The 13,527-nt window shown below is 58.3% G+C and overlaps 1 protein-coding gene across 2 annotated transcripts; it reads left to right on the top strand.

Moving 5' to 3' along the window:
* Positions 1-2,759: 2,759 nt before the first annotated feature.
* Positions 2,760-13,451, top strand: FAM171A2 (family with sequence similarity 171 member A2). Of its 2 annotated transcripts, none has more exons than XM_024980912.2 (8): positions 2,760-2,985; positions 6,328-6,555; positions 6,786-6,878; positions 9,934-10,092; positions 10,186-10,365; positions 10,470-10,586; positions 10,712-10,838; positions 11,446-13,451. In XM_024980912.2, the coding sequence occupies exons 1-8, from the start codon at positions 2,868-2,870 to the stop codon at positions 12,917-12,919; spliced, it is 2,496 nt and encodes an 831-aa protein (XP_024836680.1). In that variant the 5' UTR covers positions 2,760-2,867; the 3' UTR covers positions 12,920-13,451. The 2 variants fall into 2 exon arrangements, with proteins under 2 accessions (XP_024836680.1, XP_024836682.1); XM_024980914.2 differs by lacking the exon at positions 2,760-2,985 and adding an exon at positions 5,565-5,866.
* The last annotated feature ends 76 nt before the right edge of the window (positions 13,452-13,527 follow it).

The following is a 13,527-nucleotide window of genomic DNA, read 5'->3' as shown; positions in this document are numbered from 1 at the left end:
AACAACAGACTGGTTCCAAATTGGGAAAGGAGCATGTTAGGGCTGTATATTGTCACTCTGCTTATTTTACTTATATGCAGAATACATTATGCAAAATATCTGACTGGATGAAGCACAAGCTGGAGTCAAGATGGCTGGGAGAAATATCAATAACCTCAGATATGCAGATGACACTACCCTTATGGCAGAAAACGAAGAACTAAACAGCCTCTTGATGAAAGTGAAAGAGGAGAGGGAAAAAGTTGGCTTAAAACTCAACATTCAGAAAACTAAGATCATGGCATCTGGTCCCATCACTTGATGGCGAATAGATGGGGAAACAATGGAAACAGTGAGAGACTTTATTTTGGGGGGCTCCAAAATCACTGCAGATGGTGACTGCAGCCATGAAATTAAAAGACGCTTGCTCCTTGGAAGAAAAGCTATGACCAACCTAGACAGCATATTAAAAAGCAGAGACATTACTTTGTCAACAAAGGTCTGTCTAGTCAAAGCTGTTGTTTTTCCAGTAGTCATGTAAGGATGTGAGAGTTGGAACATAAAGAGAGCTGAGAACGGAAGAATTGATGCTTTTGAACTGTGATGTTGGAGAAGACTCTTGAGAGTCCCTGGGACTGCAAGGAGATCAAACCAGTCAATTTTAAGGAAATCAATCCTAAATATTCATTGGAAGAACTGATGCTGAAGCTGAAACCCCAATACTTTGGCCACCTGATGTGAAGAACTGATTCATTGGAAAAGACCCTGATGCTGGGAAAGATTGAAGGCAGAAGGAGAAGGAGACAACAGAGAATGAGATGGTTAGATGGCATCACCGATTCAATGGACATGAGTTTGCATAAGGTCCGGGAGGTGGTGATGGACAGGGAAGCCTGGAATGCTGCAGTCCATGGGGTCACAAAGAGTCAGACACAACTGAGCGACTGAACTGAACTGAAGTGGGAGCAGGCTTGACGTATTCAAGCAAAAGAAAGGAGATCCTTGGGCTGAAGGCAGGCGAGGAATCCAGATGAAGTTAGGGGTGGGGGCAGGCATGCAGCACTTTGCAGCCATGGGGAAGAACTTTGGACTTGATGCTGAGTGTTGAGGGAAGCCACTGATGAACAGACTTACCACACAAGAGCTGCTGGCATTTGATTTTACCCAAAGGGGTAAAAGGTAAATTATGTAAAGAGAACAATTTGACATCCATGCATGGCATGTTCCAGAACAGGTTTCTTCATGGGTGACTGTGACCATTTAGGAAAATATTAAGCTGTGATCCTTAAATAGCAGCCAAACCCTCTCTTCCCGTGGCCATTGTAATTGGATGGCCCCAGACAATTTATCTTGATCCAGCAAAGCATTTGGCATTTGTCCTTATAAACAAGACAGAAATGTGACCTGGATGATAGAGATGCGGATTTAAAATTGAACAATTTTGATAAAGCAGAGGCAATCTCTGTGGGGGCGTCCCAAAGCTCCATCCTCGGGATGCCTGGTATTGTCATGAGTCCCGTGAATGGAGGCAGCAAAGCTGCTTTCACCCTGCAGATGGCTGCTGGCTGAGAGGCAGCTCCAATACAATGGGTGATGAAGCAGATTCAAGGCAGCCTTGACAGATTGTAAAGTTGGGTTGAAACCAACAAGATGAAATTCACCAGGAATGAGTGCTAAATCCTGTGTTGAGGTTGTGAAAAAAAAAATTGGTTACATAAGAATTAGAAGGGGGAAATATGAATAGATGGAAATTTGTGAAAAAGAAAGAAAAAGGGATAGAGGGAGGAAGGAAGGGAGAATGAGAGAGAGAGGGAGGGAAACAAAGAATCAATCAGGTGGTTTTGTTCACAAGCTCATAATTATGTGTCCTTGACAGGAGACCCAAAAGAGGCACCTAACCAGGAAAAAAGCTTGACCTCTGAGGGACAGGGAGTTCCTTAGCCTAAGTGTCCAGGCCCCTTCAGGGCACCATATTGTGAGAAAGAGAAGGTGACAAGCAAAAGAAAACCAGAAGAGGGATGCAGATTAGATGAGGATTTGACCAAGTTGAATGATAAAGATGACCAGAAACTGGAAAGGAGAGATTGGTGGGTGCCAGGGCAAGCTTCCAGTGCGGGATTCAAACGTGCGGTTCTAAGCATTTGGTTTGCCCTGGGATGGATATACTACTGGGCAGTGGTGAGCCTCACCCCGAGGGTGAACCTCACCCTGAGCCAACAGCAACATCTGTTGCGCTCCAGTAAAGCACCCTTTACATCATTATCTCTTTTAATCCTTACAATAATCCTACAAGGCAGAGATTACCACAACTCTCATCTTAAAGGAAGGCTGTGGAGCAGAAGGCTAAGGAACTTGCTTAGAACTCAAGAGGAGGAAGACTAGACAAGAACCCCCGGACCGGGGTTATTCCCCCATGGGACTGCGCCCTACCTTGCCAGCACCGCGCAGGTTGTTTGTGCGGAGAGGACTGCGCAGTTCTTGACAGTTTTTGGAGACACTCATGAGCAACTCTTTGTGTTGTAAGCAACAGCAATTCTTCCTACCCAAATTTTGCACCCAATTTTGAGGGCTCTGGAACTCCGAGAACGCCAGTGGTCGGACCCTATTCGCTACACTCCCTTGCAGCCAGGGGTCTGGGCGCGCAGCAGGGGGCTGCGGAGTGGGCTGCGGGCATCGAGGGGGCGGCGCCCGGAGGCCCGCGGGGGTGGGGCGCCGCCTGCAGGGGGCGCTGGCGGCGGCTCCGGGCGGAGACAATCGCGCTGAGCGGCCACCGCAGCCAGAGCGGGAGCCCGAGCCGCGCGGCGCGGCGCTGAGCTGGGGCTGAGCGGGGCCGGCCGAGCGGGGCCGGGCGGGAGCCATGGGCCGCTAGGGCCGGGCCGAGCCCCGCGATGCCGCCGCCGAGTGGCCCCAGCGTCCTCGCGCGGCTGCTGCCGCTGCTGGGGCTGCTGCTCGGCGGCGCCTCCCGGGCTCCCGGCAAGTCGCCGCCGGAGCCCCCCAGCCCGCAGGGTGAGTCTTGGCCGGGAGGGGCACTGATCCTGGGCCTGCGTACCCCCACTACCCCCGATCGGGACCCGCCCGCCAGCCCCTTCTTCGCGGCGCTTGTGAATTGAGGGGTATTCTATTCCCTGGATTAGGGTGGGGGGAGCTAGGCGACCTGGGGTCGTCGCTTACCGGGGAGAGGAGAGAGAGAGAGAGGGAGACCGCCAGACGGGGGTCTCGGAGAGGCACAATGGGGAGGGCCGGGGTCCCCAGGCTCCGCGCCACCGCCCCCTCCCGCCTTGTTTTTCTCCCTCCTGGTCCGCGAGGCGCTGCTGCCTGAGCCATTGTCTATCGGAGACACCCGCCCAGGGGCGGGCTGGGGCGGGCGCCCGCTCCGCAGCCCCCAGCGGGTTCCTCGCTCCCGAACCCCGCTGGCTTGGGGGCGCAGGCAGCGGCTGCCACCCTGGGCCCGGACGGGGGTTGGGCGCCTGGAGCTGGGTTTGAAGGGGGGAGGGGAGAAGGGGGAGTGGGTGAGGCGGTGGGCGGATTGGCTGCTCGAATGGGGTTCTTCGCCCTGGAGCCTGACAGGCCCCCGCCGGCCCCCAGGTTCAGAATTTGGGGTGCACCAAAGAAACACCGATTGGCCCGTGATGGAGGAGGGGCTGCAGTTGGGGGGCTGTCTGGAAAAAGGGGTACGTTGATTCCAAGCTCAAGGCGCATGGCAGGGCTGTGGTTGGCGGAGGAGCCATGCTGAGCTGGCTAACTGGCTGTGGGCAGTGTCGGCTGGAAGGGCAGGTGCCTGGGTCCCCGTCCAGCAAGCCTCCAGCCACTCCTGTCCCAGCCCGCCCCCAGCTCACCCCCTCCTCCTCTTACCTCTCCATCGCAGTGGAGGAGACCCTCCCAGCGCCTCACGGGCCCAGGTGAGAGTGTGAGGTGGGGGCGGGGCTGGCTCCTGCCACGGGAGAGGCCGGGAGGGCTAGACCATGACTCCCTACCGATGCCAGGGTTCTCAGGGGCGTCCACCCCACCCCAGCCCTGCGCCTGCCTCCTAGCCCCTGACCCCACCACCCCAGCCACTGTTCTCCCCACTCCTGCCTCTGAGCCCCATCCCGGCCTGACATGGTGCTCTCTACTCTTTGCCTTTCCATCAAGGAGCTGGCAGGAAAAGCAGGGGGGTGGGTGGTGTCTGGATGAGGGAAGTAAGGTCCGGATGAAGGGAGGGGGTCGGATTTCCTCCTGGAATGGGGCAGGGCTGAAGCCTGGACAGGCGGATCCTGGGTGGAATGTCAAGCTTGGAGGAATGGGGAAGGATCTCCCTGGCCTCAGTCTCCCCTCCTCTCTGCAGGGGTGGAGGCTTTGATGGGTAGGAAGGGGCCCTGTTTTTTCAGGAAGCCTCTTCCTCAAGAGCTGCACGCCTAGGGAGGGAGCCCAGGGAATTGGCTGTAAATGAGCCAGAAGAGGGGGTTCTCCCGGGTTGCTGGTTGGGGCCCAGGTTGAGGAGAAAGGGGGACTCTGCTAGGCACCTGCCCACCCCCTCCCCAGCTTGGCACTGATGCCTTCTCAGGCCTTACCTGCCCACCCCTGTCTTATTCCCTAGGACCCCTCCCTTTTTCTGAGGCTCTGGCCCTTGAACCCAAGGCATTCCTTCAAATGACCGTATTCCAGACTCCCAGGTCCCTTCTTCCCAGCTGCTCCATCCAGCTGCTCCTAGCCCGGGGCAGGGTTGGGGAGCCTGCAGGCCCCTCTGGCTTCTCAGAATTCCTGCTGGGTGGTGGTGGGGAAAGGGGGAGTGTGGACAGGCTGTCAGTACCCAGGAGAACCAGAAAGCAGGAAAGGGTCGAGTGCATGCACACCCACCCTCTGAGTTGGGCTCTGGCCTGGGAGGAGAGAGGGAGGTGGGCTCAGGCGAACAGCTGGACGGGATGCCAAGGGCAGGCGTGGCGCTGGCCCTGGGGTTGGTTGAAAGCCTGAGACGAAACACCTGTCGCTGTTGCGTGTCAGGCTCCACCGGGAGGCCCCATGGCCTCCTCGTGCCCGGCTGCCCGCAGTTCCGGGCTTGTCCTTCTGCACCTGGACTCTCATAGGTTTGTGTCTAGCAGCTCGCCCACTCCCCCGGGGCCACCACACTGAGCCTTCTGTACCTTTTCAGGCAAGATACCTACTCCCATTCTTAGCAACAAGAGAGGGATGAGGATGCTCTTGAGGAAGAACTGCGCCGAGTAGGAAGGGGAGTTAGCGCTATGGGTCAGAGAGAATGCTGCAAATCCATGAGAACAACTCTGGCCTGGTCCCTCCTCTGTCAGCTCCTCTGAGCTCAGGACACCTGCAGGCCCATCCTGGCCAGACCATCCTGGGGCCAGGGGCCAAGTGGCTGCAAAGAAAGACTTAGCTTCCCAGCCCCCTCCACACTGGTTACCCTTAGGCCTGTGTCGGCCCCCCAGATCTCCTTCCCCTTGCCAGGGCCCCAGCTCGCTGCCCATCTCCTGGGAGGAATGAGGGCGTTGCCATGGTGACTGGCTGTAGCTGACCAGCTGGGAGGGGGCTGGCAGTCCCTGTGAGGGGGAGGGGGAGGGGGGTACTTGTTGGAGCTCAGGGGTTGTGTGAGTCCCTAAATCTGAAGGGAGACAGGCTCATGCACAGGGTTCTGGGAAGAGGCTGAATGATGGGAATGGCCAGCCTGCTTGGTGTCCCTTTCTCGGGTTTTTTCTTGAGAACTCAAATTCTGCCCCAACTCCTCTTCCTTCCTTCCAAATGACTGACTCTTGACTACTCTCCTCTCTGCTCCACTTGCAGATCCCTGGTTTGCCGGTTATTCATCCTTTCTCAGCTCTCCTTCCCTCTCCTCTCCCTGACACCACTCCCATAGAGTCCAGTGGTTAAGGATCTGGGTCTAGAGACAGACTCCCAGGTTTGGATCCCAGATCTCCCACTTAACTGTAGGGCAAGAATCTAAACCCTTTGAGCCTCAGTTTCCTTAGCTATAAAATGGGCTACGAGCATATTTTATTGGGTCTAATGCATCACTGACTGTAAGATACACCATTATTTCATGTGCCAGCAAAAAAAAAAAAATGCTGCCGATTAGAATTATGGCATCATCAATCTTAGGCACAGCCTGAGTTCAGAATGTTAAAATGTCAAAATGTGCATGTGTTAGACTTGATGAAATATGTTAATAGTACCGCCTACCTCACGGGCTAATGTGAGGTTTACATGAGGGCTCTATATATGCTGGCTCATAATACCTTGTCTAGCCTGGGTCCCAAAGCCACTCCCAACCACAGCTCCCTCTTCTGATCTTGAGGCTCCCCCTGGGCTTCTCATCCCCTCTCCCTCCTCCTTACTCCCCTCACCCGATCTTGCCCACAGAGATCCTGATCAAGGTGCAGGTGTATGTGAGCGGGGAGCTGGTGCCCTTGGCCCGAGCCTCAGTGGATGTGTTTGGAAACCGGATGCTGCTGGCTGCCGGCACCACGGACTCAGAGGGCGTGGCCACACTGCCCCTCAGCTATCGCCTGGGCACCTGGGTGCTGGTTACTGCTGCCCGCCCTGGGTTCCTCACCAACTCTGTGCCCTGGCGTGTTGACAAGCTGCCCTGTGAGTGCAGGGGCAGCTGGAGTGGGTGGGGGGGGAGCAGCTGACCCCATCAGCCCCTTCCCAAAATAGCTCTTGGGGGCGGAGGGGCAGGCTTTCTAGCAGTTGCTGCCTGGGCTGGGGTACGCAGAAGGGGCTGAGAGAGGATGAAGTCACTGGGATTCAGATGGTGGGAGTGCCCGGCCTGGGGGAGGGGGGCTTTCTCTGAAGCTGACAGGCCACCCCTCCTGCAGTGTATGCGTCAGTCAGCCTCTACCTGCTCCCTGAGCGGCCGGCCACCCTCATCCTCTATGAGGACCTGGTGCACATCCTGCTGGGCTCTCCTGGTAAGACTCTCCCTTCTCCAGTCCCCTCCCCTCCACCCACTCCGGCCTCCCTTCCCTCTCCCTGACCTGGGTACAGAGTGCTCCCCTCTGCCACAGTTTGGCTGGGTGCCCTTGGGCAAGTCACTTAACCTCTCTGAACCTCAGTTAGTTCCTCAGTAAGATGTGACTATTGATAGGATCTATGTTGTCAAATTGAGCTAAGGATTAAATGGCATCAGGCAGGCGAAAAATGGCACAGAAGGTGGTCAATAAATGCTTGCTGTCTGGGGGGCTTCTCGTGGTTTCTGTTCTCCCTGTTCTCCTACCATTAGAATTCCTACTTCCTGCCACCATGTCTTCAGTGGATCTACAAGCACTTCTTGTGCACCTACTGGGTGCCCGACTATGTTCGATACTAGGGTCAATCCACAGACACAGAACACCTATCAAGTGCAAGGCCTGGAGCAACCCTGCAGTGGACCTTGTCCACCCCTAGACTTTTGGTCTCACCCAGTTGATACTTGCTGCAGCCCCTGTGCTGTGCCAGGTACTGTGTCGTGCTGGGGGACAATGGTGAGGAAGAGCTAACTGGCTCCTCGCCTTGTGGAGTTCACTGACAAACAGAAAGACAGATCGCTGCAAACCCTGAAATAACCACAGAGCAGGCAGGGCCGTGGAGTGGAGGGCAGCTGTGTTCAATACTGAGAGGACCTCCACGTGGGACAACAGCAGGGTGAGAGGATCTGGCGAAGGGAGCTGTGGGGCAAGTGGGCTCATGAAGAGGGAGCAAAGGCACCTTCACTGGAGCGGAATCGAGATTCAGGGGCAAGGACTGCCCCGGTGGTCCAGTGGTTGGGAATCTACCTTCCAATGCGAGGGATGTGGGTTCGATCCCTGGTCTGGGAACTAAGATTCCACATGCCATGGGGCAACTAAGCCCACGTGCTCCAGAGCCTGTATACTGCAACTACAGAAAGTCCACACGCTGAAACGAAGAACCCATGAGCCACAAGAAGACCCAGCACAGCGCCCCCTGCCCCTCCCCCCCAAAAATAGATGCAGGGGCAGAAAGGGACTGTAAGGGTGCTCTGGTCTGGCTGTACAGGAGGGGTGTCTGGTGCAGACTGGCTGACGCAGCCAGGCAGAGGATAGCTTCCATCTGGCTAGTACTGGGGCGCCAACGTGGGTTCTGAACAGGGTGCCTCCCCTCCCCAATTTATATTCTTAGCTTGAATCCTTGTCCCCACATTACTCTTTTTGTTTGCTCATCTCCTCTCTGATCCTGAACCAGAGGCTTCTAAAATGTCTTTGGAGGTTTCTAAAATGCCAGAGGAACCCTTTATTGCCCCCTAGCTGAAAGCCCTCCCACGGCTCCCACTGCTTTCTGTAGAAAGCCTAGACTCTTTCACAAAGCTGGCAGCGCCCTCCAGGAGCCTGTGCGCTGCTGGCTGCCTTGCTTGCCTCCCACTCGAGTCACCTGTCTTCCCCCAACCAGCCAGTTGCCTCATGCCCCAGGCCTTCCTCCTGTCAGTCCTCTGAGAAGTTCCTTCCCACCTTCTTTCCTGCCTGAGCCTTACTCACCCTGCAGGGCTCCATAGACTATTCCCAAGATGGGCAGGGCAAGCTCCCCTTGCACCCTGCTATTTCAAGAGGGAGGCAGGATGTAATGGTGAGTGAGGGGAGGGGCCCTGGTACCCAATTGCCTGGGCTTCGATCAGGCTTCAGTGACCTTGGGGAAGTTACTGAACCTTTCCTGCCTCTAATTCTGCATCTTTAAAATGGGGCTGATAATAAAGGCACCTACCTCAGGGGCTGTTGTGCTAATTACAGGGGTTAATGTAAGTAACCTGCTTAGAACAGTGCCCAGCATATCTTAAAGCTTAGTAAATGTTAGCTATTACCATACTATATTGGAATATTATTTATACATTCCCTCTGCTTCAAGACAGACAGACAGATCAGATCAGATCAGTCGCTCAGTCGTGTCCGACTCTTTGCGACCCCATGAATCGCAGCACGCCAGGCCTCCCTGTCCATCACCAACTCCCGGAGTTCACTCAGACTCACGTCCATCGAGTCAGTGATGCCATCCAACCATCTCATCCTCTGTCGTCCCCTTCTCCTCCTGCCCCCAATCCCTCCCAGCATCAGAGTCTTTTCCAATGAGTCAACTCTTCGCATGAGGTGGCCAAAGTACTGGAGTTTCAGCTTTAGCATCATTCCTTCCAAAGAAATCCCGGGGCTGATCTCCTTCAGAATGGACTGGTTGGATCTCCTTGCAGTCCAAGGGACTCTCAAGAGTCTTCTCCAATACCATAGTTCAAAAGCATCAATTCTTCGGCGCTCAGCCTTCTTCACAGTCCAACTCTCACATCCATACACGACCACAGGAAAAACCATAGCCTTGACTAGCCGGACCTTTGTTGGCAAAGTAATGTCTCTGCTTTTGAATATGCTACCTAGGTTGGACATAACTTTCCTTCCAAGGAGTAAGCATCTTTTAATTTCAGACAGACAGACACACATCCAAAACCTAAGTTGTCAAATGCAGGAGCCACATGTAGCTATTTAAATTTGAATAAATTAAAAATTCATTAAACTTCTTAGAGTTAGAAATAAATGCAGTTCCCCAGTCCCACTAGCTACATGTCAAGTGCTTAACAGCCCTGTGTGTCTAGTAGTTACTGGAGCAGATTTCAGGTTCCTGCCCCTTCAAAGTTACCATTCTAAGCCTGCCCAGTTCTCTCCCCAAGTTACCACCCTCCCTGGCCTTCCCACGTGTCCTGACCCATTGGCTCCCCTTCTTAGATCAGTGGTTCACAACCTTTCTGGCACCAGGGACTGGTTTTGTGAAAGTCAGCTTTTCCACAGACCGGGCTTGGGGGTGACTTCAGGATAATTCAACTGCATTACCTTTATCGTGCACTTTCTTCCTAACACCACTGCTGATCTGACAAGGAAGTATTGTCCGTGGCCCAGAGGTTGGGGACCCCTGCCTCAGATACTTGCTTTCTATTCTGGTCTCTGGGGCAGCTTGTCCCTGGCCAGGCCACTGCAGCCCTTCTCTCCATTCCAGGTGCCCGCTCCCAGCCCTGGGTGCAGTTCCAGCGCCGGGCTGCCCGCCTGCCCGTCACTTCTACCTACAGCCAGCTCTGGGCTTCACTCACACCTGCCAGCACCCAGCAGGAAATGCGGGCTTTCCCTGCCTTCCTGGGCACAGAGGCCTCCAGCTCAGGTATGCTGGGTGCCAGCCACGGAAGGGATTCCCCCTGCCGTGCCCCGCCACCACCAGGACTTAGCCCTCAGCCCTTGTGTCCCCTTCCTGCAGGCAACGGCTCCTGGCTGGAGCTGATGCCCGTGGCCGCTGTGAGCGTGCACCTGCTGGCAGGTAATGGGACAGAAGTGCCGCTCTCAGGCCCCATTCACCTATCCCTGCCAGTGCCCTCGGAACCTCGTGCCCTCGCTGTGGGCACCAGCATTCCAGCCTGGAGGTTCGACCCCAAGAGTGGTGAGTGCCTGGCGGGGGATGTATGTGCAGGTGCTGGAGTTTGGGGAAAAAAGTGGGACTTAAGTTGGGGACACGGAGTTTACTGAAAGCCCTGCCTCTCCCAGGGCTGTGGGTACGCAACGGCACAGGTGTGATCCGAAAGGAAGGCCGGCAGCTCTACTGGACCTTCGTCTCCCCTCAGCTGGGGTACTGGGCAGCCGCCATGGCCTCCCCCACGGCTGGTGAGAGTTGAGGGGGCAGCAGGGACCGGGGGCGGTGTTAGAAGGGGAGGCGGGGAGAGTGGACTCCTTCTGAATGGCAGGAGGGACAGCCACCCCTGGGAAGGCTAAGCCCTCGCCTGGCATAGGGCTGGTCACCATCACGTCGGGCATCCAGGACATCGGCACCTACCACACTATCTTCCTGCTCACCATCCTGGCAGCCCTGGCCCTGCTCGTGCTCATTCTGCTGTGTCTGCTCGTCTACTACTGTCGGTGAGTGCCCTGATCCCCTCCCACTGCCTCCTGATGCCCAAGCCCCCTCATTCCAGCCATGGCCTGAGGCCTGCTCCATGCCTGGTCTTGAGCCAGGTGCTGGGGCCCTAGGGATGCATAAAACACCACTGGGATTCTTAAGGCGCTGCCAAGAAGGCAATGCATATGCACATGCATATGTAAAGACAGAAAGACTGGTGACTTCAGAGAAGTTGGGGTGAGGAGGCAGGAGCTGCAGGCCAGGCCCCTCCAGAGACCATCCACAGCTGCTTCTACCACCCCAGTCCCCACTTCCAGGGGACCTGAGGCCACACATGCCCCTGGTTGGCCTAAGTTCCTCCCTGGCTTTCACTGCACCTGCCATGAACCACGGAGTGCGGTTTACCCCGAGGTGGGACCCAGATGGATACCGCTGCCTGCTGGACCTCCCGCAGACATTCCAACTCTGTCCACAAACCTCTCCCAGGACCCACCTGGGCTCCCCATCCTCTCCTGAGTCCCAGGCATTGTTAGGACCCCTCCAACTATACCCAAACCCATCTTCCAACTTCAGGGTCAGGGACCCCCACCCTTTCCTGACACCCCGATCTGCCCCCCGTGTCTCCAGGAGGCGCTGCCTGAAGCCGAGGCAACAGCATCGCAAGCTGCAGCTCTCCGGCCCCTCTGACGGTAACAAACGAGACCAGGCCACCTCGATGTCCCAACTCCACCTCATCTGTGGGGGATCCCTGGAGCCCGCGCCGTCGGGGGACCCCGAGGCTCCACCTCCAGGGCCCCTCCACTCCGCCTTCTCCAGCTCACGGGACTTGACCGGCTCCCGGGACGACTTCTTCCGTGCCAAGCCGCGCTCCGCCAGCCGCCCGGCCGCCGAGCCTACGGGTGCCCGCGGGGGCGAGGGCGCCGGGCTCAAGGGCGCCCGCTCCGTCGAGGGTCCCGCCGGGCTGGAGCCAGGCTTGGAGGAGTACCGGCGGGGGCCCCCGGGGACCCCGGCCTTTCTGCAGGAGCCGCCCTCGCCGCCGCCGCCCTTCGAGCACTACCTGGGCCACAAGGGGGCGGCCGAGAGCAAGACCCCCGACTTCCTGCTGTCGCAGTCGGTGGACCAGCTGGCGCGGCCGCCGTCGCTCAGCCAGGCCGGGCAGCTCATCTTCTGTGGTTCCATCGACCACCTTAAGGACAGCGTCTACCGCAACGTCATGCCCACCCTGGTGATCCCCGCGCACTACGTGCGCCTAGGCGGCGAGGCGGGCGCAACGGGGGCAGGCGAGGAGTCGGCCCCGCCCGAGGGCGCGGCCCCCGGCCCCGCACGCCCTTTTCCCCAGCCCGACCCCCAGCGCCCTCTGATGCCGGGCCACTCGGGCGCGGGGGGCGAGGGCGGCGGGGGTGGTGGCGGCGAGGGCTGGGGGAGTGGGCGCTCGGCGCCCGTCAGCGGCTCGGTTACCATCCCGGTGCTGTTCAACGAGTCGACGATGGCGCAGCTCAACGGAGAGCTACAGGCCCTGACCGAGAAGAAGCTGCTGGAACTGGGCGTGAAGCCTCACCCGCGCGCCTGGTTCGTGTCCCTCGATGGGCGCTCCAACTCGCAAGTGCGCCACTCGTACATCGACCTGCAGGCGGGCGGCGGCGGCCGCAGCACGGACGCCAGCCTGGACTCGGGCGTCGACGTGCACGAGGCGCGGCCGGCCCGCCGGCGGCCCCTGCGGGAGGAGCGGGAGCGCGCCCCGGCCACCGCCCCGCCGGCGCCCCCGCCGCCCCCGCCGGCGCCCCCGCGCCTGGCGCTCAGCGAGGACACGGAGCCGAGCAGCAGCGAGAGCCGCACGGGCCTCTGCTCCCCGGAGGACAACTCGCTGACGCCGCTGCTGGACGAGGTGGCTGCGCCCGAGGGCCGGGCGGCCACGGTACCCCGGGGGCGGGGCCGCAGCCGCGGGGACAGTTCTCGCAGCAGCGCCAGCGAATTGCGGCGCGATTCGCTCACCAGCCCGGAGGACGAGCTGGGGGCGGAGGTGGGCGACGAAGCGGGCGACAAGAAGAGCCCGTGGCAGCGGCGGGAGGAGCGGCCGCTCATGGTGTTCAACGTCAAGTAGCGCCCGGCCTGGCGCCGCCTCCGGGCCGGCCCCCGCCCCCTCCGCCCGGGCCCGCCCCCAGGGTGCGCGCTCCGGGGGGCCGCGGGGGCCCTCGCCCTTAGCCCACAGCCTGGCTGGAAAGGGGCCCGGGGCCCTGCGGAGCTGTCCGATGGTATGTGCTGGGTAATGTCTTGGGAGGGACCCGTGTCTGCCTCCGACAGGGAGGTGAGGGAGGGGGGACCAGACCCCCGATGGGAGGTGCTGGGGAGGAGGGCTGGGTGGGGGGAAGCAGTGCCTGTATAAACGTGGCTGTACATAGAAAGCTCTATCGTGGGAAAGCAGGAGGGGCAACGAGGCCTCAGCCGCTAGCCTGAGGGCCGGGAAGGGAGGGGGCGTTCTAGCGGACCCCTGGGAGGGGAGGGGGTGCTGCTTGCTGACTAGCCCACCTCTGGGCTGCGATGTCGCAGGGCTGGAGGCTGGGGCGGCTCCGGGGACTAGGGAGTAATGTGATGGGATCACTGTGGGCAACAGCAAATATAAAACGTGAGATGAACTGCTGTGTGTCTTTCTGTGGTCTGGGGTTGGGGAATGTGGCCACTGGATGGGGACCCTGGCTCAGGGGCCCCCTA

The sequence above is a fragment of the Bos taurus genome, chromosome 19 (assembly GCF_002263795.3).
Source record: "Bos taurus isolate L1 Dominette 01449 registration number 42190680 breed Hereford chromosome 19, ARS-UCD2.0, whole genome shotgun sequence".
In the NCBI taxonomy this organism is placed as follows: domain Eukaryota; kingdom Metazoa; phylum Chordata; class Mammalia; order Artiodactyla; family Bovidae; genus Bos; species Bos taurus.
The sequence above is the reverse complement of the archived record's forward strand: the minus strand, read 5'-3'. Positions and strand labels throughout refer to the sequence as shown.

Bases quoted from the DNA above. Each gene is read 5' to 3' on its own strand.
- FAM171A2 (XM_024980912.2), top strand. From the start codon at position 2,868: ATGCCGCCGCCGAGTGGCCCCAGCGTCCTCGCGCGGCTGCTGCCGCTG. The intron at 6,556-6,785 runs GTGAGTGCAGGG...CCCCTCCTGCAG, and splicing joins GCGTGTTGACAAGCTGCCCT to TGTATGCGTCAGTCAGCCTC. The intron at 10,839-11,445 runs GTGAGTGCCCTG...CCGTGTCTCCAG, and splicing joins CTGCTCGTCTACTACTGTCG to GAGGCGCTGCCTGAAGCCGA.